This window comes from Phalacrocorax aristotelis, chromosome 7, assembly GCF_949628215.1.
Source record: "Phalacrocorax aristotelis chromosome 7, bGulAri2.1, whole genome shotgun sequence".
NCBI lineage: Eukaryota > Metazoa > Chordata > Aves > Suliformes > Phalacrocoracidae > Phalacrocorax > Phalacrocorax aristotelis.
In genome coordinates this window covers 51,338,566-51,363,993 of record NC_134282.1, presented here as the reverse complement: position 1 = coordinate 51,363,993, position 25,428 = coordinate 51,338,566, and the positions used below count along the sequence as shown (strand labels likewise).

At 41.9% G+C, this 25,428-nt stretch overlaps 1 protein-coding gene across 2 annotated transcripts in view; it reads left to right on the top strand.

The window, feature by feature from the left end:
• ADAMTS17 (ADAM metallopeptidase with thrombospondin type 1 motif 17) overlaps positions 1-25,428 on the top strand; it is a 191,336-nt gene that overhangs the window by 153,961 nt on the left and 11,947 nt on the right. For both annotated transcript variants that reach the window (XM_075100679.1, XM_075100680.1), the window contains 3 exons: positions 41-176; positions 13,128-13,332; positions 17,755-17,907. In XM_075100679.1, coding sequence (XP_074956780.1) covers positions 41-176; positions 13,128-13,332; positions 17,755-17,907 — 494 coding nt within the window. The remainder of the gene's footprint in view (positions 1-40; positions 177-13,127; positions 13,333-17,754; positions 17,908-25,428) is intronic.

Sequence of the window (25,428 nt, the reverse complement as noted above, 5' to 3'; positions counted from 1 at the left end):
GGTTTCCTTTTTCAGAGTTGTTTTTTCATTTGACTTGTAGGTGAACGGAAGACCATTGTGTCCTGTACTCGAATTATTAACAAGACCATGACGCTGGTGAATGACAGTGACTGCCAACGAGTGAACCGCCCCGAGCCCCAGGTCAGGAAATGTAACACACACCCCTGCCAGTCACGGTAAGGAGTTAAAAAATAATAAAACCCAATATCGTTTTCCTTCACAAATCACCCATTTCCAAAGCCTCCATCTCGTGAACATGATGAAAATGTCTAAAAGTATTGAGACACTTTGTTAGCCATAGTAACCAGCTGTAATATTAATTTCCTTGGGTTGAACAGGTCAGATTTTCATTACCTCAGGGTCCATTTAATTTGTGGCCGCTAAGGCCAGATTCCATGAAAGCTGCCTTCATGCATTGTTTGGGGATGGTTTTCTTTTCCCCTTGGCTGCCTCCTGGGTGACAGAACAACTTGCAGTATAAAGTTAGATGAGAGTACAGTGATTACATATCTAACCTTTTATTTTTTGAATCAGCACAGAGTAGGGTCTGATTAATTGTCAAACGGTGCCACAAAACAACCTCACAAACAACTCACAGCTTTTAAGCTACTATAGCTGACCTGCTGTGTTACATGCCTGATCTGTGTTAGCATAGTCCAGACTGGGAGCCTTTAGGTGAGGAGCATCTCTTCTTCATGTGAAGTTTGTACAGTGTCTAGCAACACCTGCGTAGTTTTGGAAACCTACCTGAATCTTGCTGAAGTCAAGAAATTGTGATGAAACACATTTTAGATGCTTTCCTCAGTAAGGGCGGTTTTTTGCATCAGTAGGAGTAGAGATCTAACAGTAATGAGTTCTAAAAATAATAAAAAGCTCTCTCTTTAATTTGGCAAGCACTTTTAGCTGAATTAATTTTGATCTGCATTGTCTAAAAAAAAGACGTTTCTGGCCAAAATGGCAAAACACAGGAAGGCAAATTAATTTGTTCAGTTTGTTTTCTAACAAAAAAGTTCACTCTTGCCCTGCAGTAATGTTTAGCATTGCAGAGTAGCGTAGACGCCCCACTTTTGATAGTAGTTAAAACATAAAATCAATTTAGGATAAATTTCAACAATATCTAAAAAAAAAAGGCATATTCAAAACAACCTGCTAGCTGTTGCATCTTGTATAATCTGACAAACCAGAGGAACATACCTACAAAGCTAATCCTGCTGGCAGAAACAATAGGGAAAATGAGAAACAGCACACTTCCTTCTAATCAGACCTGCACTGTGATTAAAGTGCCCTGAAGCAGGGAAATCCAGTGTCAGGCAATCCATCAATAAGGCTAGGCTGTTTCAGGTTTCGTTTTCTGTCTGCACTGCCTATTACTGCTGCTGTACAATATTGTGGCCGTATTGCTTTCAGTGGTACTGAAAGGTATGATGTGATACCCCATGTGGTGTATAAGGAGAACCAAACTTTCCATGAGGAAGTTTCCTGAATTCAGTGGTGTTGGGATCACTGGAGTCATGTCATTCTCTCAGAAAGACAGAAACAAGGAGCATATGCTTGTGTTTCTGACCTGGCTGGAAATATTTCTTCTGGGCCTTGTGTGAAGCCAGTGGGAGGGGATTGGAGTGAGCCCAGGCAGTATATGGAGGGGTTCCGGGTGGCCGAGATGAAGAAAAGCAACTTACAAAGCTCCAGAAGAAGCAGGTAGCTTCTGCCTCTACTAGCCAAGAGCAGCAAAGGGAGGTCTTGGCCATCAGGTCCGGTAGAGCCAGAAGCCCACAGTGCTGTCTCTCAATGGGATGGGATCTCCATGACCCTGAGCCCTTGGAGAAGTCTCCTCTTTGTTGCACACTTTCACCATGACATTGCTGCTTGTCCAGGGCAGTGAGAGTGTGTTAGGTTAAACCACACAAAACCTCCTGAGAAAGGAATACTCTGTTTTATATCCAGATTGTGTTCCTTTGGGGATTCAGGTCCAGCCCTTAATGTTATTCCAAGGTATCTCTTCTTCTGTATGGAGTTACCAGGCAATTTATAGCCGCAATTTAGCACATTTTCTCCCCAGGAGCAATTACTACTGGCATGGTGACACTGTTGTTGGTCGATTTTTTTCAGAGCAATGACAGCAAACCCCAAATGTGCTTAGTACCCGGAAAGGCCACAAAATCCTTGCTGATGATCTGATAGACCACACTCCCTCGCTCCCTCCGTGTAGACCACGCTTTCACACTTAACATGCTTTTGACTGGAAACATTTTCAGAAGCACATTCCCTGTGCCTCTGTAGAATTTAAATTTCCACTTGCGTTTGCCCACCCAGATATTAGAAATGCATGCTTAGCATATTCTCTGACCAAGAACATCTTAAAGAAACCATTCTCTTTCACCATGTCAATGCTTTTTTTATGAGCCCTGAATTTGTTTTAGGGTTTCAAGTAAAATTATTGTAGCATCTTGTTACAATACAGTCCTTTCCCATTTCCACTCAGACCTAACCCCTTCACCTGAGTCCAGAAGAAGGAACAATGCTTTCCTTTCTGTAGTAAACCTGCTCTGTTTTGTGCATTTTGAACCACATTTACACTTTTACTTAATATTTAAGAGAATTGTCTCACAGGGAATTTATCTCTAGAGAAGGGTCTTGTGACCAGCACAGGGCCAGGTCAGAGGGCACTCAGTCTGTTTCTCTTTTGGATGTTTTGAGTGACTTTAATTCACTATCCCACACTGTGCTTCCTCTCTCAATCCATGTATAATCTGGATTGCAAACTCTTTGGGATGGGGTGAGGTCATGTTGTATAAATGGAGGAAGAGGAGGAGGCTATTGCTGTTGAGGTTGTAATGAAAATAAAAAAATAATAACCCACACTATATATGTAAAGTGATCTGGAGAAAAAAAAAAAAGGGTATGATATTAATAATAGTGTCTTTCTTCCAGCACGATCCCAAAGTGCTTTGCAAATTATATATCCCTTTGAACTTCAGCCACCTCTTGGGAGAGCCAAATAACATGGGGCAGGGGACAGTAGTTTCACGAGGCCAAGGAGAAGATTAGAACTTCGCAACTGCAACCCAGCATCTGAAAAAAACAAAGCAGGATTGAAAAAAGGATTGGATACACTGACATGTTTTAAAATTAAACGTCAGAGAAGAGAATTTTCTTAAGGGTTTTGTTGAAACTGGCAAAAATAAAAGAATCTTTCATTCTTTATTATTGTTACTCTTTCACCTTTTAAAAAAATGCCTCTTTTTCTTCCTATTTTATTTTTTATGTTCCTTGACCCTCTTTTTCCATTAAATTCTTTACAGCTTCCTTTCCTGTCCCAACTGCACCCTATTAGCACCTCTTTATTCTAATCCTTTGCCTAGCTCTTTAGATATTTTTTACAAAACCCTGCTGTAACCAGATGGAATCTGGATTCTTGCATACGGTGCGTATGGGTTGTTTCCAGCACACTGAACACCAACCCAAATATATAGGCAAACCCAGCACTCATGTTGGCACAAGACTCAGAAATCACAGATCACATCAGCTGTTATTACTGAAAACATAGGTCGGCCAGTGGCCACACACTTCAACATGCGTGGTTGGGTCTATGAATATGAAACTGCTCCCCTCTAATGCAGGAAAAGAACCAAAAACACATTAAATTTCCCAACTGTTAGATTTGTAATAGCCTGTATGCAAACACTGTTAATTTTGCTTCTTTTTACTGTAATAGATTTTAAGAGAGGTTGAGTCCTTTCAGGGACCTGCTGAATACGAGGTGTTCCTACGCAGATGCTTAGCAGCAGCATAAAAGCCAGAAACCCGTGCCTTCATCTATAGAAAACCATAGGAGACCTGAGCCCTTATTTTCACTGTTTAGGACTTGAAAGTATCTCGTGAGCCCAAGGGTTAGCTTTCTGCTACTACCAGCAGCGTGTCACAGGCTTCTTTCCATAAACTGATTTTGCTCCGCAGTCTCCTTCCCTCACTGGAAGGCTCTCCTGTGACCTTGCTGTTCATGTGGGTCAGGATCTTTTATTTCCAGCTTTAATTATTCATTGTTATTTTTCAGCCATTTGTTCTTGCATCAGCTCTGTTCCTTTTCTTATATAGTACTTTCCCTCCCTAGCTCTTTGCCTTGGGCTAAGTGCCATATGATACAGCAAACCAGTGTATCTCCTCCTCCCATCGTTTTGCTGAGCTAAATCCTTTACCTTTCTTTAAATTCTTATTGGATCAGAGACTGTGCATCAATTCTTCATTCCCTTGGTCACTGGCGTCACCTTCTCAACTACTGCTTTAATTTACGTTATTTAAATTCATAATTTGAGTGTATAGGTGACCAGAAATGTATGGAAAATCCCAGTCTCAGTCCAGTCTAGCCCCTACACAGTCACATTTATACTCTCCTGTCTTCACTGGCAGTAACTCTCCTGATACATGCTTTGCTTTTTTCATGTCTGCATCATATTTGTGGCTTACAGTCATTCTAGATGCTTTCCTCCTCATTTGTTTCAACATATGAATCCTACTTTAACACAGAAATGCTTGTTATTAGTCCCTAAGCACACAACCTTGCACTGTATGCTATTAATTTTCATCCCACCTCAGTTATTGCAGTACTCAAGGTTGTTCAGTTCTTCCTGTATGACACCCTAACCCTCTGTTGCATTGATAGCGCTCCTAGAATTTGTCTTGTCGGCATTTTCCCCTATTTTTCAGCAGTTTTCTTCTTTTTGTGCCAAGGTCATTAACGAACATACTAAATCAGATCAAATCCAAGACAGATCTTTCAGGAAGTCTACTGGTAACTAATCTAAATTCCTTTCATACGTGATATTCCTCTACAGCACTACACTGTGGCCGGATCTCACCTACCATATGAATTATGCATTGTTATCCATGTTTCCCAGCGTATCACCAGTTTCTCCAACTTACATAAGCATTTCCAGTGCAGCAAAATGAGTTCTTTGCTGATAACCAAACAGAATAAATCTACCACATTGCCTTTGTCTGGAAAAACAGTTATTTTAATCAACGAAATACAGCCAACAAGTTTTGCCTGGAGGAAACCAATGTTGCATCCATTTATCACTATGCCCTTGATTATTGTTTCCCTCCAAATCCACTCTAAAAACTGGCACGCTGCTGAGGTCAGGTCTGTGGTTACACGGATCGCTTCTTTCTTTCTTTCTTTCTTCTATTCCCCTTACACTTTTCCATCTGTGGACTGGAATCCAACACCGTGCTCTCCAAGGGCTCATGCACTGCAGTGATGCCCACTGGGGAGAAAATAAAGCCAGTTATAAGAGTCAGCCAAGGCCCCGGCTGGCTCAGCACCTCGCCAACCTGCCTGAAAGGCTGGTGACTGCTCAAAGCACAGTGCCTCAGCGTGCAATGGTTGATAGTGCCCATTGCTTTGATTCCTGGTCTGATTCAAGCTCGTGGTGCTTATTTGTTAGGACCCTTGCTGTCTGAGAGTCCCCCTCCCCTTTAGACTCCACCATATACCTGTGACAGTGCTCTGTTTAACAGTCCAAGAGTACAGAAATCAGTCTTTCTCCCTGATTCTGGTCTGTTTGCTCCATGTTTGTGTGTGTTCTCGTCACTGGTAGATGGGGAGCGGAACAGTTTTGAATTTATTTTGTGAAGTGAAAGTCTCGCAAACAGTAGAATTTAGGGGGCAGCAGAATGACGGAAAACCCTTTGAGAATGTTAGCAAATTACTTGCAGGGCTGTATGGAAATTATACTAAACTGGAGGGACATATGGGAGTGTCTGTTAACTGAAGGGACTGAGCTAGACGTTTAATGGTTCCAAATGGGTATGTTCTTTCATTAATGCAGTCAGACTCTTTTGGAACCCGTACAAATGTTTATCATCCGTAAGGTTCGATGGCAACAAGTTGAAAACCTTATCTGTGCCTTGTGCTAAGGAACATCTCCTTTGGTGTGTTTTGAATTTGGTTACATGAAAAAAAGAAAAGAAGGAACAGCCATGGGGAGGGTTTCGAATCATTTTAGCCTGGAAATCTGGCATAAATAGCAATGTTAGCACCCTCTGATCCAAGGAGGCACCACGTAAGAGCTCATTTTGAAGTACTTCCCAAAACTGGAGTTGGGATCTCTAGAATCAGTTCGAGCTTAATGAATTTGCCAGGACTGTGCTGGACACTGTGCAAGACACGGTGGCTGCCGGCGGCTGAGCGAACGGGCAATGCTGCGCCCTGGTGGCTGCTCTTCAGGGAGACCGTCCTGGGCTGCTGGCGGTGGGCAGCTGCAGCAGGGCTCCGGCAGGTCTTGCAGGAGTAGAAGCCAAATGCTGTAGACCAAAAAGCCTGAGACTCCTCTGGGCACCTTTGTGAGTGGGTAGCTGATGGCCTGTTGTGGGCACGTCTGGTTATCGCCATCCACTAGAAGGAGACAAAATCACGCGCGTGCCAGGTTGTAGGCAGCTCATCAAGTACAGCAGCAGTCAATCAGTAGTTAATTAGCTACCGAAAGACAAAAAGGTATTTTCAAGCAAATCCAGCAACTCAACTCAATGAAGCAATTCTGGAAGAGAAGTAAGAGAAAGTTTGGGAACAGGCAGAGAGGGGAATGAGGAGGGCTTGTTAGCTAATGCGAAATGCATTTACATCAAATAATTCAAGATGACTTGCTAGAGCAGAAGTTACTTTGGCATTAGTTTTCACACGGAGTCATGAGACAGGTTTCTTAGCTTTGGTGTAAACCCCCAGGCTGGCTTACATCACAGTTTTTCCCATTATAATGTCTGACTCAACAACCTTATGGTTGAATATTTCCTTGTTTTAAAATGTTAAATGATCTGTGCTTCTTTGGTTGGAAGCTCTGCAGGCCAAGTTCAGTCTTTACCCACAAAGAAGGATTAGCAGGATAATCTAGCAAAATATTTAATTGTGACATTCACTCCTACTGCTGCCTGCTGTAATGCTCTTCACGCTGTTTGCATCCTGTGGTGTGAGCTGAGGAAAAGGCACTGCCTTCCTTGAAGGCAGGGAATGGAGCTGGACACCAGTTGCCCCATCAAAGACACACCAGCCCTGGGTCAGGGAAAGGGTAACTTGCTGCAAAAGGGCTCTGAGAGTGCTGATAATCTGTGCCTTAAAGTAGTGAGGCAGCTGCTGCAAGGACACCTACTTCTACCTATGCCGTGCTGAGTCCTCAGAAACTGGATGATCTGCTTGATTTGGGGGAGGGAGGAGGGAGAATACAATGCCTTCCATTTTAAAAAAAAACTTCCCAAGGTGCATGTAAATTATAAAACATTGTCCTGTGGCTGATCTTATAATTGGTGGGAAATTAAGAAAAAAATAAAGCTGTCAAAATGATAATCACTAAAGAAAAAAAGAAACCTGTGTGAGTGAAAGTTGGCAAGTCTGTTAGCAGAATGACTACTGTACTGGAAAATTACTGAGCACTGTTTATAAAGGCAATCAGACAGGAATGTTAGTCTTGGAGTCCTACTTTCGACATCAGCAGCTGTATTATTCTACTAGATTCCTTGTACTTTTTTCCAAAAAAACCCCACCTTCTAGTGACTGGGTGTGGCACAACCTGTTCCCAAAAGTCAAGATTCACCTGATTATTTTGACCCCAGTATAGCAGAGATATGGTGGAGAGTTTCGGAAGTGTGTAGGGGGAGAAAGATGCAATAGCAGAGCATATGTATTTCATGGAAATCATGAGTCCAGCTGTAAACAGTGTTTTCTTGCTTCTATATATTCAAGCATGAACTTAATTTGATAGCTGTAAGCAAAAAATACCTGTCAGTTCCACGTGACTGATTCTCAGAGATCTTTTCCAATTCTCCTTGCTAAAATTATCCAATGTGAAATCCTGGCCCCACTGCAGGTTGGTCTGGGTTTTGCCTAACATCAGTAGAGCCACAGTTTCACCCAGGTGCCTCAGAAAACTAAGAGCAACTTCAACATGATTTTGCATCACGAACTGGTGCTAAAGACAACCAGTCCTAATGGACATGGAGTTATCCTCACCTGTACAGTGCAACAGTGTGTGTTAAACAAAAGGTGCGCAATAAAATCTCTTAGAAATAGAACCCTCAGATTACACTGCTTTGGATTAGTTCCTGTTACAAGTGCTTTTTCAGACCAGCTGTGTCTTGTTTAGTAGCAAATTTCCTCTGACGCTTTATTCAGCAGTAGTACAGGCTCTTAACTAGTTGTAGTTAAAAGCTGGTTCTAAAATAACAGGTTTAATAAAAACAGAAAAAAATTGTTATTGCAAATGTGTCTTTGGTCACATCCAACTATTCTGAAATTAATTTCACTGCAGCATTGGAGAAGGAACAAAGGTATCGCAATCCCTGTGATAGTGAGGGCATGCGCGAATGTGTCATGGATGTTTCGTTAGTGGAACAGAACCAACCTGCAGGCACAAGTCTTCTGCAGGGCTTGAGACAGAAATAACCACATGAAATTTAATGGGCTGCAATATTTACCCTAGAACATGTAATGGCTTTATGTTATAAGAGGCCACAAATCTCTGAAAAGTGACCTCATGTCTTTTGATTGCACTCCTTCACCCCATCCTTCAGCCTTGACCCATTTTATCTTCATAGCATTTTTTCCCAAATCCTCAGCTATAAGCCGTCATTTGCAGACATTCATCTCCCCGGGGTTTATCTATATAGTGCTGGAGAGAATTTTTTCCCTAGAAAATGTGGGACTCTTAGGCAAGTAGGTAGAGTGGATAATTCAAGGTTAATAACTAATCCAGACCATAGGAAGATCAAATGATGAACCAAACCTCCAAAAGATATTTCAAGTTTGCTCCAGGGGCCTGCCAGATGAGTGTTGCCAAAGCAGATTAGAAGAAGAACTCCCAGTTCCTCAGCAGAGATACTGAGAGGTCAGAGGTTGGGGAAGATTCAGAAGACAAAGATTTAAAACAGCCCTCTCAGATTGCATGTCCTGCCCATCCCAGCTTTTTGAGGCTATAGAAAAACACACCCTTCTGGGCATTTTTTTAGCTAGAAAGACAGCCGCAGACTGGGTTAAAAAATCTGTGCTTAAAAGCTCATCACTTTCTTCCTAAATCTAACCACCAGCAGGGATCATCTAGCTCTTGAGTCTTCTATAGAGGTAAGATTACAAAAAATAATACCATGGATATAGCCGTCTGTATGGCTGTGAGAAAGATGAGTGTGTTTGTCACATAAATCAGTGCTTGTTGGAAAAATGAGAGGCTCTCCAGGGACTCCAGCTAGAGCACTCACATGGGCCAACAGAAGATAGGTTATAACCTGGGAGGGAAAGACCAAACTGAAAAGAAATGTGGTGTCAAGCGATCCCTAGGATCAGTTTACAGGCTTGAAACATAACTGGAAGCCAAATGCTCCATATGATATAGACAGGGCTTAGTGTACAACAGTTAATTGCCTTAGTTAATAATACGGGGCTAGCTTGATGTTTTGAGTTAGAACACGGGAATTATTTTTTACATTGTCATAAGAAAAATACTTACCATTTTTTTAAAAAAAAGAAAAGTAAGTCACGTTCTTAAGCACATCCAGGTGTGTTCAAAGGACCTAATGACAGTGCGGAGAGGAAAATCTGTCTGTAGTGTAATTTAATAGCAACCATAATGTGATACTATTTGTACATCACATTTTTCTTCCCTGTGTGTATATTACTTGCAGATAATAATTATGCTAATACCTTGCTGCACATTCCTTTAGCGAATATGAAACTGGCAGGAATTTTCATATTTAATCACTTTATCCATAAATCCCTTGTCTTTCCTCTTTGGTTATGAACAATGTTATTGAAATATAGTTGCAGTGATTCTGTCTTACAGGAACTAAAAAAGTATTTTCAGCTGCTTAGGAAGGGGGCTTTGGGGAACTGTGGGGGAAGATCAGGGCACTGCCAGTACTGCACATGGGACTCGCATTTACTTGATTGCCAGATCATTTTTAAAGTCATTGAACCAAGCAGAGGTTTCACTGAGAGGATAAAGTTTTGTGGTCAAAGTGATCACCCCTGATGCCTTTGAAGATAGCCTACTTTACTGATACGATTATTATTCAAACATTTAATCTGTCACTTGCCTCTTGGATATGAAACTAAACCCACCACTTTAAAATAGCCTTTAATTTCTAAGTATTTTGATTCCCTGTTAGCAGCAGTCGTCCCAAGTAGGACGGAGTGGGCTGTGAGGTCTCAGAGATCCCTTACAGTAGAGCCCCACCTTACCTGTAACCACTGGGCTCGGATCAGGGATGGATGTAGGGGATCAGTAGCTGAAGCTGGCCATGCAGAGTCATTCTGACAAAAAACCAGGATGTTGTGTTTTCACCACAGGCACAGCTTTGTATTGATTCCCTGAGGTTTGGCTCATGCCCTGTGCAATCATTCTTCTCATGATGATGATAATATTTGTTTTTCTGTGCCAGTTTCCAGTTGCACTCTGTCATATCTGTGCTGAGCGACACTAACTAGAGACCAATGAACGGGGTAGAAACGAGGGGATTTCTCTCCTCCATAAGAGCAACAACATAAAAAAATATTTAAAAAAAAGAATTTTCCTTCCTTTAAGGAAAGTCATAACCTTACTTCTTAAAGCATCTTGGAAATAGCTGGCATGCTGCATGCTGCCCATCCTAAATGCAAGCTCACAGACAGCCTCTGCCAAGAATGTATTTTTATCTTTCTCCTTTGCTTTCAGTCCCTTTCCCTTTTTCTTTTGCCAGTAGCTGTAGATCACAGTGAGAGTACAGTGCTGAAGTGTATATTAGTTCGGTGGAGCCTGTACAGGAACCGTTCCCAGCCCTGTGACTCACATTCAGCTCATAAAGCAAAGTCACTCTTTCCCCCTCCATGCCCTTGTTGAGCGGTTCCTTCACCCAGACAGATAACTCCCTCCGCATTTGCTCTGACAGGGCAGAGCCCAGCTGATATCAAGGGAGCCTGGCTATTAACTTTCATGAACATTGATTTCTGCACTTCAAGGCTATTTTTGTCAGTCTTTCAGCCCTAGTATTCAATTACCCAGATGGCATTTTCCCATTCCATAAGCAAAATACCAAGCACTCAGCCACAGAGTTGCACCAAAACTACTGTCTGGAGAAACACGTTTGGTGTCTTGCCAGCTGTTTTAGCCATCGGAAATTCGCAGATGTGTCAACTGCTTTAATGCACAGAAACATTTGAGCGGGGCCCTGTTCCACAAAAGACAGGTGGCCGGCCTGCCTGATCCCGTCCTGCTCAAACCAAATGGCTTCTGCCTTCACTGTCAACGCAGTCATCAGCGCTGTCATACCAGGTCGTCAGTCATAGCGGCTGACGAATGAATTCATTACAACTGTACCAAGTGAAGATGTTTCTACAAATTGTGCTGAACTGATTTTTCCCAGTTCAGGAACGGAAAGATGGGAAACAGTTGTTTGATTCATTTAGGAGAAGTTATATGACAACTTCGAAAGAAATGTGGTTAATAAGTTGGTACGTATGGTGCTCTACCAGGACGACAGGAGCCTTCAGCAAAATGAAATAGTATTTCTGAGCAGTCTTGTTTTTGAGAAGTCTTATTTGAGCCACTTATCATAATAGACAACCCAGGATTAGGTGACAAGTAAAAGATTCATAGTATAAGGATACTAATCTGGATGACAGTACTAAATAACAGGCTAGAAGGTCAATTACCTGGTGAGAAAGGCACGATAGCCTTCTGGTGCACAGCACCTACAGGGTTATTGTTCCAGTCTTTCACTTCTTCCAGGAATGCCTGTAATTACAGAGAACATGCTCCTCACTGATGGATTGCAGGAAGCGGAAAGATCGATGCTGCTTGTCTTTAGGAAAAAAATCGCCCCTCCCTACATACCTCCTAATTCAGATTCTTCTTAGAGATTTTATTCACTGCCTTGTAGCCCAGCTCTAACCACCGTGGTGCTTCCAGCACTTGCTGGAGTCAGTGGGAGCCTTTCAGCTGGCCTTACCCTCAGCTGGACGACAGCGGCGTGAGGTTGCCTCATTCCCCTGGCATGCCCACGGACAGAGACTGCCCACAGCAGCAGCACGTTCCTTACTTGGAGGAACCCAAACACCTCACACCGTTTGCCTAAGAGCCTTTAAAGACATAACAAAGCAAACAACAAAAAAAAGGGCCATGTATTTGTTCCCATGGCTTTGATCAAAGGGGAAGGAAATGGCAAGTGAAATGTGCTTATGAAGCAAATGAATCCCAAAGGCTCAGAGAAATGATGGTAAGGGAAAGGGAAATACCCCCCACCCCCACCCAGACTGGGTTATGGCACATCCTTGTGAGCTACGGCAGCTTTGAAACAACATCATAGGATCCTTTCTATAGGGAAAATCTTGTCTTTTTAAGTACTTCCTGAGCCTTGGCAGTTAAATACAATTCAGATTTTCTAAGAATGATTATTCTTAGAAATTATTCTCCATTTTTGAGGCCCCTAATGCCATGAACTTCAAAGATATGAGATTCCAGTTAAACATCCTGGAAAGCCCAACTATGAAAAGTGAAGTCTCACTGGCAGCTGTGAGAAGGTGAACTAAAAATGAGGCAGGAGACGTCTTTGCATTCTAATAGTCTGGGATGTAGAGGATTTGCATGCTTTGAGGTCATATAATGTAGGGCTAGAGAAGCTGACTCTGGTCCTGGATGCGGGAAAGCCGTGCTGGGCTAGGTGTCTGGCTGTAGCACCATCCCAGTTTGTACACAGCAAGTATAGGTTCTCTGCACAGTGAAGATGTGCGTGCAGATGTTGCAGTGGTTTTCCTGGGTACCTCTCAAAGGCAACAGTATTTGTGGGATAGGATAGTCTGCAGACAATTCTGTCTGTATCTGGGGTAAAAATGCAGCCACATTATAGAGTCTGGGGGTTAAAGGCAGCTATGCAGTGCTTGTGTTTCTGTCTAGCATGGAGACAGGAGTGGGTATTCACTTTATACTGAAACTTTTCTGCTTTATACACTTCAGCTCCCAAAGGTGATCAGGTGATCTGAGTGTGACAGCAATACAGCACTGTCGAAGAACCCACAAATCTAGGAAATGTTGCCCATTTCTCACTGGTTTTAAGTGAAGCATAATGTTTTGTCCCACTAGTTTTTTAACATTCCTTCTCTGGCGCCTTCCCAGGTGGGTGACTGGCCATTGGAGTCCCTGCTCTGCTACTTGTGAGAAAGGTGTCCAGCACCGGGAAGTTACTTGTGTTTATCAATTACAAAATGGCACCTACGTTAACACGAGAGACCTCTACTGCCTTGGCAACAAACCAACAACAGTACAAAGCTGTGAAGGACGGGACTGCCTTTCTATCTGGGAAGCATCAGAGTGGTCAAAGGTAGGAATGGGATTCAAGAAAAGAGCCAGACTGAACGCAGCTCTGGATATACTGTGCTAAGTGCTTAAAATTAAGCATGTTCTCGTGGTCCGCATACTGAGTGCCTCACGGGACTGGGCACTGGGTAGGACTGTCATTTGCCGAGATGATCAATTTGGAGCTGCGGTGTATATTCCATACCGGCCGAGTTATTAAGGCAGGTTTTAGATATCATGCTGTAGTAACTATATCCTTCTATCTGAAAATTCTAACCAGCAAGGAAAAACTGACCTGAGGCCAGAAGCATAGTAACCCACCAGGGCTTCTGTCTCCATTTAAATGCAATATGAAACAAATACCAGATTTATCAAGCATCTGCACGTTACAGAGAAGGTTCAATCTTTGGGCCTTACCCATCCTTCTTTTATGTAATTCCAGGAACATGGAAAAGCTGGTTATACTTTGTATAAAAGGTGCATCTCCACATAATTGCAAAGTTAAGAAATTGTTCTCAGATATTATAGATGCATTTCAGATATAAATGATGTGTGGTCTAGACAGTTCGCCTGCATATGGTTTAGCAACAGAGTGAACTGGGAGTATGTCTACGGTTCATGACCAGGACTCAGGTAATACAGGGCAACTTTGTCTGTACCTGGTGAGTAACGGTCCTAATAGGATGTCCATGTTAGTTTTGATATTGTATTTGTTTGTTAGGCTCATCTGAACGATGAGAAGATCCTTTCAGTCTTGGAGCAGTGCTTACAGTGCTACCAGACTTATTCCAGACTGGCTGTGTTATGGGACTATCCAGCAGCAGTCATGCCTGTAGGAAGGATCTTTCCTTGTTATTCATCTCTATTTTGAAACAGTGAGCTTCTGTTTAAAACATTGTCAAAGAGCTTTTGCAAAATATTATTGTTAGAAATGTGCTTAAAAGTCACAGAAGCTCAGGATACAAGGGATCTTGCACCGAGGAACAGTGTCTCTCAACAAACACAATGTGATTCCATTGTCCACCTTTTGAACAGGAAATCTTTGTTTGGCAAGTGAGATGATAAGTGAGAGTTGCGTTTCCTTTCAGTAGGACACTCTATCTGTTCACTAACGCATGAGATTTGTTTCCTTTCTGAGTTCTTTCGTTTCCAAAGATGTGGAGAAACACACCAAGGTTTTAATAAGTTGTCTGATAGGTCTTTTGTGTGTTATAGAAGTAACACCTTCAGATGATGCCCTCTTTGTTTCTTATAGCTGGACCAGCGGAACTGTTTATGCCTGAGGCTGTTCTTATGGAGCAGTTTCTACCTGTTTTACAGGCAGAATTTTTACTTGGGCCTTTTGTTAACAACCCCTGCTACTTCCCTCTCCTTTTCATGAAATGAAGTCAAGTTACAGAAGACTTTTTCCAGAGTGGAAATCTTCCATATTTGTGACCACATAACTCATTAGCAAATACATAATATTTTTAGATCATTTTTTTCAGTAACTGGCTTACTTTTCCTTTAATAAATTTGTTTACCTTTTGTTGTGTCTGTAATGGCCTACTCATGATTTTGAATTCGTTCTTGTTCTGGCACATTTCTGCTATTATGTAGCACAGTTGACTCCAGGACACATTTGATGCTCTGCCAGTTTGAACACTTTTCATAACTAGGACTTTCTTCAGTGGTAATCACTTTAATCCTTAACATTTTAATCTGATGTTATGGAGTAAATATCACAGTAGTGGTGTCATTTTATAAATACATTTTCTCATGTATGTTTTTGAACGTTTTGGTTATACAACAAAAAACAGTTGACCACACTGATGTCTGGTCCCCAATCAAAAATGTGTGTTTTCAAAGCAAATTCCAATGCAATCCTCATTGTGGAAAAAATTAAGTTTCCCTTTTATTGCCAAACACTTGAGATTGTTTTGGACAAAGTACTGCTCAAGCCATTTTTAATGACAAAAATAGACTGTCAGAAAAAGATGACTCTTTCTACTGTTAGGGAACAAGAGTAGAAACAGAGTTTGGATTTCCTTCAAATAAAGGAGCTGTGTCTTAACTGCAAAGTTGTGTTGCTCCTTGGCAAAACCTCGTGGGATTTGACTAAGTAATTTGTTAATAAAGTAAGACCTAATGATCTCAGCTGGACACTCAGGGACTGCACGTATTCATTTGTAGGCTGCTTTGTTGTGGAATCTCTGTAAAATCTATATGTCGTGAAATTCTTCATGAAAACAGAGGACTTGAGGAAAGAAAAAAACTCTTAAAGAGGGTGATTTATATGTGACCACCAAAGATCTGTTGGAAACCTTTTGCAAATGCTGTTTTGTCTAGGAAAGTATATGCAGTATTAATCTGTGAATGACTTAAAAGCTTGTGGGAAGAACAAACAGTTGGTGTTTTTCCCAGACTTGCTTGTAAAACCCACCTAGAGATTTCTCCTACTGTGAAAAATACTCCCACTTCAGTTTGATTTACTTTGAGTAAATTGGATCATTTGAAAGATCTTATATATTGTGCTTTGTAGTTGGAGATGAACGAGTGCAACCCTGAGGAGTCCACCCTGAGGACTGAGGAAAATTATATATAATTGGGGAAAGTCTATACAACTTGGGGCAAATTCATGGCTTTAAGGTACCATTTAGGGAGCTCCAGCCTGGGATCTCTGGCAAGTCTCGCGCTCTGAGGAGTCCAGCAAAGCAGTTTCTGGAGTTCCAGAAAGCCTGGAAGAATTCATCCCCGTATCTAGCAGAACTATACAATTGTGCTTGTTGCAAAGATGTTACGTCCATCCGTAAGGAGGTCACGCCATGAGCAGCACATAGTAAATTAAGTGGAAGGTTTCCCAGATTTTCAAGAAGTCACTTTGTAGTGCTCTGAAGTATTTAAAGGCATGTCTGTTTGCTTGCCAGCTCATAAACGCTTGTCATTCATGTCCTTAACAAGGCCAGCGGGTCAGAACTGCCTGGGTTGTATTTTTAAGACGGTTAGACAGGCATGCTGAGATTTGTCCATCTGATGTAATTTATATCAAGCTGACGCTTGTTTCCAGCATAGACCCCCTGGATGGAGAAGCTTCTTGGAATATGTTCAAAAGACCTCACAGAATATCTCATATCTTCACTATTTATTCAGTGTCAAATCAACTGTCTTTTCCATGCTGATCCCCTGAAGGGGAGAACTTGACATGCTGGAGGAGGTTAGTTTTTATCTCAGTTGGTACAGATATCATTTTTCCACCCACCTGTCCCCAGTGGCTCTTCAAGAAAATTTCTCACTCTTAACCACTGCAGTGGCATGAAAATGAAGAGGGGAGAGACTAGCTACGCTGTTGTGTAGTGGCATGTACGTACATGGCTGTGACAGCCGCCACAGATCTCTTATTACCGAACTGGTTATTTAAAACAGAAATTCTGTTTCGGTTCATGCCAGCGTCCTTTTCTCACCTAATACAGCCACTGAAATCAAGACAAATTCTCCAGTAAAACAGAATTTCCAGCCAACCATTGGCAGAGGTAACAAATGGGTGACCAGATATCCCTGCTCTTTAGAAGCTACCTCCATTGCGCCCAGGCACAAAAACATTTGTGGATGTGATGCTCACTTGCATGAATGTTTGTTAGAGCGCCCATATGTTTGAATCAAGTCTTCCTTCAGCAACTGATTCTAGCAGCTCTAGCAGCCTGCTGTTTTCTCAGAGGACTGCAGACAGTCCCTGCTTACGCTTTTGGTGTTACAAGTCTGTCTTTCATCCCTGCTGATGTCTGTGGCTAGCTTGCTGGCTGTGGGTGGAAGCTGACCGCAACACTGTGGCTCACTGAATAGTGCCTCTCCTGAGCTATCCCCTTTGTGCATTTGAAGTTCTTCGGGACTAACAAAGGGATGAGCATAGGGCAAATCAAGGAGTGTGAAGGTCACGTATGTGTTTCACATGAGAACATGTGTGAGAACTGTGACTCTGCCACAGTATATGCAAACTGTACGGCGGAAATGTGTTGGTAACAGTGGTCTGCTGATTTAAAAATGCGTTTATCACCATCATTTTACTCCCGTGATACATCAAGGGACGTGGCAGTTCTGTGTTTTAAATCTCAGTGTGTCCTTTTTCAGTGTGGATGAAGAGTTCTTAAACACAAGGTTTATGGTTTTTTCATCTGTAACACCAATTCTAGCAAAATGCCAGCCAATATTTTTCAAAGAAGGTTGATTTTCAGAATTACCATTTCGTAATTACCATTTTTCATAAGTAAAATATTTCACAAGCAGATATCGCGCTTTTCAAATTACTCTTTTATATTTGAAAGGAGTTTAGATTATTGGGAGAAAATCTTACAGGTTATCAGTTTCCCTCTGTGTTCGTAAAACCAGCTTTTCCTTGTAGCTATGTTACCAAGCTAAAAGTTATCATTTCTAGGCATCATGTAACAGAAACCAAATACCTGTTGCTTTGCAGTGCTCGGCAGACTGTGGCAAGGGGATTCAGAAAAGGACAGTGACGTGCACAAATTCTCAAGGAAAATGTGATGCAGCCACCAGGCCAAGAGACGAGGAAGAATGTGAGGATCACACGGGCTGTTACGAATGGAAAACAGGCGATTGGTCTAAGGTACCAGGGAACGCTACACGGTATTTTCTTTCTAAGGGCAAAGATGTTTGGAGTGCTGTGCTTCCGCGTGCTGTCTGTGTTAATCTGCAGTTTAAATACTTGGAAAGGAAGGGTTTAATTGGTTTTGATTGGAGGTTTTGCTGAGATTTAAACTTTCCCCTTGTGCCATTTATAACCCAAACATTGCAACACAGGCTTATGGACATGACCCTGCAAGTTTTAGAGATGTGTATTCCAAACAGGATAGAAATGGGTATTAATTGACAGCTTAACCATCCAAAGGCAAAACCTGTACAAGATTCCTACCACAGGTGGACTCTTGTTATCAAAAAGCTACTCTATAAACAGTGCTGAAACTGCTTTCCATCTCTCAAAAAGCAAACCCTGAATAGTTCTGGCTAGCAGATTGAATGCTATGGAAAAGAATTCATTGGCAGCGTCTTCTAGGAGTGCAGGGAGCTAAGGAGGTGTCCCCTGCCCAGCCTAGGCAAGCTAAAAAGAAAACAGCGGAAGGTTGGTTTCCTTGAGTGTAAGAATGTGTTAAAAATTTTCCCTTCGAGTTAGGAACTTAGTCACTGAGAAAAAGTGAAATCTCACAAGGAGGCTGTGGTGGGAGTTTTGTCTCCCTCAGAGCATCAGTATGGAGCTGAGAAGAGAGCTGGGCCTTAGCCTTCTTATCCCGCAAGTGATAAATCCGAAGGTTTGGGAGAACTCTTGTTAAACTGAAGACTACTGGGGGGAAGCGTGAGGAACCCCTAGCAGAGTCACACAGAAACAGAGGATCACTGAGAGCACTCACAGCTGAATTCTGTTCCTCTGCCTCATGCAGGTCCTGCATGCAGAGTCAGACAGCACACTATTTTATTACCACAGATGCAAGACTAGAGCTGTGCAGCTGAATTTCAGGCTAGTCTGGGACCTACACAGCATAGTCTAGTCCTAGACTTATTCCAACCACCTGAAATGAAAGCAAGCTATGAATTTAGAGGCAGAGCCAAAACCATCAGTCCCTTCCTCTGGGCTGGATTTTACCTTCACTTAGGCCTGTCTGAACTTAGTTTCTGCAGTGACATCAGTGGAATTAATTCCCGAATGCAGTGGATTAAACCAGAGCAGAGTCTGCTCTGTGTTTGCATTCTGATCTTAAAGTAATAGGTAGTTTTGCTTGGGAAGGAGGCCTGGCAGTGTGAGAAACTCAGCCTTTGCCAGTGTTGTTCATAAAGCATCCTTTACGTTACTGACTTCATGTTTGCATGAAGAACTAAAATTTCCCAGGAATATTATATTCCAGTTTGGTTTTATCTTATCTTTGTAACTGTACTGTTCTTTAAACAGAAAGCCTACTTCGTGTTCTGGAATGTACGGCATGTGCAGAAACCACTGGGATACAGTAGTCGCATTTTGCTTTCCAAAAACCCAAGCTCCAGCAAGCAAAATCCAGTGAAACAGAGGCCCGTGATGGGCTTATCTGCGATTGCAATTTTTTTACATTGTGATTAAAAATTACAAATATCTGTAGATATACTCTGACATACATACATGAATTTAATGGTGTCAGTGCTGGAGAATGCGTTAAGAACCTGCCACATACAAGAGGTCTGTATTTATGCTGAGCCAGGAATTTGTGTCACAGAATGTTTAGAGTATTGAACATTATTTTATTCATAACTTGGCACACAGAGCCCATGCAAGCCGGCCAAAACAAACAGTTCCTGTGTGTTTAACAGGTGAAATAACATTATTTATTTATTTGTGGAATTTTAAAACATCTTGGCATGGAAATTGACCCGGATGCTCTTTATAGGGAAGAATATGAAATAACTGTGTATTCACTGGTTACATGGATTGAAGGTTCAGTATTATATGAATGGTTCCAATCTGATAAAGATGTTGGCTCACTGCTAGGAAGGCTGCAATCGTACATCGGTCACAGTAAATAGTGTTGTTGATGGATTTAGTGTCTGCATGTGAGCAGGACAGGATCAGTGCAAAATCAGTTGTTATTTGCAATTCTTAACTCAGGATCAGGATACTCCCCGTGCAGACGGGCACAAAGGCTTATGTGCTGCGTATGTGGCCTGCTTCTGTCTGCAGAGAGCTTGTGCCAGCTCTCTGCTTCCCAGGAATTTCACCCTGTGTGAGTCCAGCAGGATGTTCTTGGACTTAGATTTGGTTTATAATGAGCATTTAAAACTGTAGACATATTGGTTAATTCTGACTGGACACTTAGGTCACACAATTAGATTCTTATTCTCTGTGCAGAGGGGCAGACAAAAGGCACCACTGGACTGGTAGAAAAGGGTATGGGTAGATATAATTCTCTGAAGAAAATATATCGTCCCAGAAACCCAGATAGCTGAAACGTTTGGTGTGGAATTCAATTCTTTGCAAATCCTGAGCGAAGGATTTTCATCATGAGGATCCAGCAGCTTTAATGCAGGGCTCACGCTTAGGGGAACAGCCTTTACAGCTCTCAGCAACTCCTCTTTGGTGTTGTCCAGCTTCAAACGGTTCCCCCTTTAAGGAGAAACAAAGTCTGCAGCAGTTAGATTATAGTGAACTCTTTAAATTTCATACTTCCAGGGTAAAATTCCACTGTAAAACGTTTGTTGCCGGTGCTGTAAAAATCGCTGTGAGAGAGCTTTGTGCTGACTAAGGTGGAAACTTTTTCTATTAATACAAATTGATCTCAGAACAAGCAACAACTTCTTGTAATTAATGCATTTGTTACATATTGTTAAGAATCATCAGGGAAGCAGGATTTAACTAACAGTAGTAATTATCACAGATTAAAACAGAGGGCTTTGATGCTTTATGTGCAAACAGCTTTCATGGTGGCTTGGCCTCCAATCCCTAATTTCCCAAACCAAAATCGTTTGAAGATAGCAGGAAGTCATGTAAGAAAGAGGCGAAACCTCATTTAAAAAGTTAAGTCCAGATACAACTTGTAAATAGAACAGGCTGTTTGGCTGTAATGGCAGACTGTTATTTTTATGTTAGTAGTAGTAGTATTTATAGAATACATGGACTCGGTGCATGGGAAGACAGATTACTTCCCTAAGGAGCTCCCAGCCCTATATAAGTAACTCGTGTCTGACAGCGATGGACATGGTTATCCTAAATAAGGTCTTAGATCCTGTTGCATTCAGAAGGTGCAAGAAGGGACAGTGGTAAAAGCTTCAAATCTAAGCCAGAAGAGTTGTGGTTTTATGTTCTTAGGCTCTGGATCTGCTTTTGTATAGAAGAGGGGAGGGCTGGAGGCATGGGAATGCTGATCTTTAACCTGCGCCTACCAGCCAAAACCTTGTCCACTGGCCTTAGTAACGGTTCTGCAGCCATTGCCTGTCCATGATCTGAAGAGGAGGAATTTTTTTTCATTTGTTGTCAGGTTTATTTGCAGATGGTCTTTACTATGTATTATAGCTGTGGAAAGCCTTTGGAGCTAATTGAGCAGATTCAGCAAGCAGCCTTGGCTGTGATATTTGTATATTTGCAATGTATTTGCAGCATATTTCAAGTGTTGCACGATGAACCGATACATCTAGTTCACTTTCCAAACACATAGGGCCAGGTCTGTAAAGTTATTTCGAAGGTTTTTGAAGTTACCTCTGTTAGTCCAGTGCTTGAGATTAACTGACTGCCTCCTGTAATTCTAAAGAGAGAGTATTGTTCTGCTACTAAACCTCCCTTACCGCTGCTACTAAACTTCCAACTTCTCTGCACTCCTGCAACTCCTCTCTTAAACCTCTTACCTTAAAGTGATATTATTTTTATCATTTAACACAAACGCAGCATTGACATGATAAGCTACATAACTAAACTGTTCCTGGCCTGGGAGTCTTTGAACCTAGTAGCAAGACAGATTGCACAGCAAGAGCCCCACTGAAGGCGTTAACCTGAAATCTTTTTTTTATTGTTGCCTGGATTCTTCAGAATTGCAATTCATTATATCATTCTTTTTTATATATGATGCAATATACAAATAGGAATCCAAGCCATCCTCCCATTCAGTCGTTTCTTCCAAAAGGAAATTCCACATCCAGTTTGCATTCAGTTAAAGAAACAAACATCTCATACACTCTTTCTACTTTGAAATAGCTCCTCCTTGTTTGAAATCTGAGCTGTTAAATGTTCTAGCACTGGAAGTGTTTTTACATTTTTGTTGTAGTTGTGCTAGTCAAAAGAACAAGTTGCTCAGTTTCCCAACACTTGCCTCAGACTCCTAGGCTGCTGAAAAAATGCCTCTTGATGCTTTAGCAAGACAGTAGTTCGTTCTTTCGTGATGAATTGCCTTTTGCTGACAAACTTTATGTCAAGGATTACATTCCTGTGAAGAATGCAGGCAGCTAGTGAACAGAATGTGTCTTCATGTCTGTGGCTCTCTGGGAAGCTTAGCAGGACGCACAGCCTGAGTCTGTACCGTGCGCCTGCTCCAGGCTGCGCTCGAAGGGATCGGCTGCGGGACTCTGACTTGGCATTGAAGTCTACCTTGACTCACGCAGCTGAAAACATATGTCCCAAGCGATGTGGGGGTGCCTGCTGGCCTGCTGCAGGGAGATGCGGGCTTGAGGTATTGGCTGGATGTGGTGGCGACAAACCTTGTCAGCTGTGCTTGAGGGTGAACAGCGCTAGGGAATGCTTTCGAGCTACCCAAGGCTCCCCCTGCCGAGTCCTCAGCTCTCTCCCCTTCCGCTCTAGTAGTAATGTAGCAGGGAAAGCTCTCAGGTGCAAGTGCACAGGCCAAGGCTGTATTTTTTTTAGTTCCTTTTCTCCAGTTGACTTTTCAACTCTTCTAGGGTATAACTGCAGACACAAGATTATATAGCAGGAGCAATTCTCCAGAAGATTTTTATGTATTTTTCTTCATTTCCAGTTTTACTTAATTGTTCCACTATTTTGTATGCCTTGACATACTCTATTTCTGTCCTGTGACCGAAGTATTGTATTTCGAGCCAATGGCACAGAATGGTTCAGGGTTCCCAACTTCATTTTTTTGGCTCTTCTCCTTTTAACTGGTATTATATCAAGGAAGGTAGAATTACAAGCAAGATACACTAGCTCCATCGTCAGTGCTGACTTTCACAAGGGTGCATTTTCAGCTTTGTGGGCAGAAGTTTAAACATGCAGCTTCTGTGCCTCAGGCAACAATTTAGCTCATTAACCTATTATATTACATAGCCCAATGAAAAGATTTTTAGAAGGAGAAAGATACACAGAAGCCCTGTAATATATTGGCTTTGCCATATTTTTTCTTTGCAGTTACGGTAGATGCTCTCTAAATGCTAAGGCCTATATTAATCTCAGATAACCCAATGTAAATCCAGGGTAACTGACTCTCATTCTTCCCTACAACCTATTGGCCACAAGCCAAGCATCTCACTCAGCACGGTGGGTCATATATCAGTCTCTCTTACATTAGTGTAAATCCAGATTAATTCAGCCACTTAAGTTAATGCAGGCTTATGCTAATGCCATGCAGATCAGAATCTGACCTGCCAGGCTGTGCAGGACCTTTGGGTCTTGTGTAGGAGCCATCACAGAGACGTGCTTTCAGGTGAAAACAGAAATATGTGACATGTCAAGCTAGGCTTCAGCTAGGAGAGAAAGTAGAGGAGAAATCTTTTTCTACCACTTTACATCTTGTATAACCACCTGGCACAACTTTCACTGGATTCAGAAAGACTGTACACTCCAGCAACTGGAAAGGTCTAGTAAGGATCAGCTTGGCAAAGGGTGATGTTAAACAATATTCTTGTTGCCAAATAGTGTCAGTAGTGATAAAACACATCTGAAAAATTACCTATAGCTACCTGCCCTCCCTGGACATCGATAGCTGCCAATTTCTTTACAGCATTTTACTCAGCCTATGAAATGCTGGTTCTCATCCTAGGAGAATATTAACAGTAGGGAGGAAAAGAAATCTAATTTTCTATAGGAAAAATACTGGTTTTGTGCCAGACATTGAGGTGTTTCATACTGAAGATCGGCAGTCATTCATCACTGTGGGTGGTAACAGGGATTCTGTAATTGCAAATTAATGGTTTTGGCAAGATTACAGTAGATTGTATTCTGTAAGAGATAAAACCTCTAGCCTTGCAGTACACCAAAAAACATGTTGCGGTTGTTTTTTTGGTTTGGGTTTTTTCTTTTGTGTTTTTTTTTTTTCAAAAATACTCTACGATCTTCCAGTGCCAGGAAGGCATGTTTTCTGCATTCCAAACGTTTGGGAACGTCAACAAAATCCTCTATATGACTCGCTTTTAATGATTAATTCACATTACGTGGTAAGAAGAGCAAATCAAGGACAGCTGTGGTTTGAGAGGTATATTTAAAGCTGATGTAAATATAGAAGCAAACTGTCCTTTGTTCTAACATTCATTACAAATTCATGGCTTGACCCACCATCTGTTTATGATAAGCTATGGACAACTTGTTAATTCTTCATAAAGGTCATAACTAAGTTCATCTTCTACCTTGGAGAAAATAACATTTCTGGTTGAATTTGGAGAAAGCTCCGCAGGAGGGATGGTTGCTTAAAACTGCAGTTGCACATCATGGCTGACAGACCCTTTCCTGCCGCTTAGTCACTTTGGCTCAGCAAATAACTTCATGATTTATGGCTGCTCACGTGCATTCAGCACCGCAGCTAGAAACTGATGTTGGAAGATCATCTGCAGGCCTCACTGATGCAAATTAGTTGTTCTCAAGAAGGTGGTAGGGTTGGATTTGGCAGGAGAAGACCCAACAAGCTTTAGGTTTCAAACCCTTTGCTCCTCTGGTCCTAGGCATGACCAGAAGCCAGAGCATCAGAGTATCCTAAACCTAACTACTGCCCCTATGGGCTGCTCTAAGTTGCACTGCTAGTTGTGGTTCCCCATGGTCTCTTCCTCTGGCGTGTGATTACTGATGTGCAAACCCCAGCCTTTCTTGCCAATAGCTACCCCTGGCTACAGAGGGTGTCAACAAATGGCCCAAAATTGCTTATTTGCCAGGGACACTCCTCATTTTGACAAAGTTGTTGCCAGTACCCTCGTAAAAATTTCATGCAGCCCTTTAGAAAGGAAGGTGAAAAGCCATAGCTCTGCATTTCTGAAGCAGAATGGTACCCTCTTGTGTTACGATGAGTTAAAACCACCACCTTTACTTTAACCGCCATTGAGGAAATGCATTGAATAAAACAGATCCCTGTGTGAGAGAAAGCTAGTGTTTGTTTTACAAAGCAGAAACTACCCGTCTCTTCTGCTGCAGCAAAATCCATTTTGTTTATAATACTATGGGCCAAATCACTGGCCCACCAAAGTCAATGCCAAACTCCCAATGACTTCGCTGAGTTAAGGATTTCAGCATAAAATGAAGATTCTGGCACATGGTTTGTGGTTTACAAAGGACAGAGCTTCAAGGCTATTGGGGTTTTTTTTGTCATTTTCATGTCAACACAGGGCCTGCTGGAGTTTTCTCTGTTCCCTTTATGATTTTATTCTACGAACTTAAGTAAAATGCAGAATCCAGAATCCTGAATCC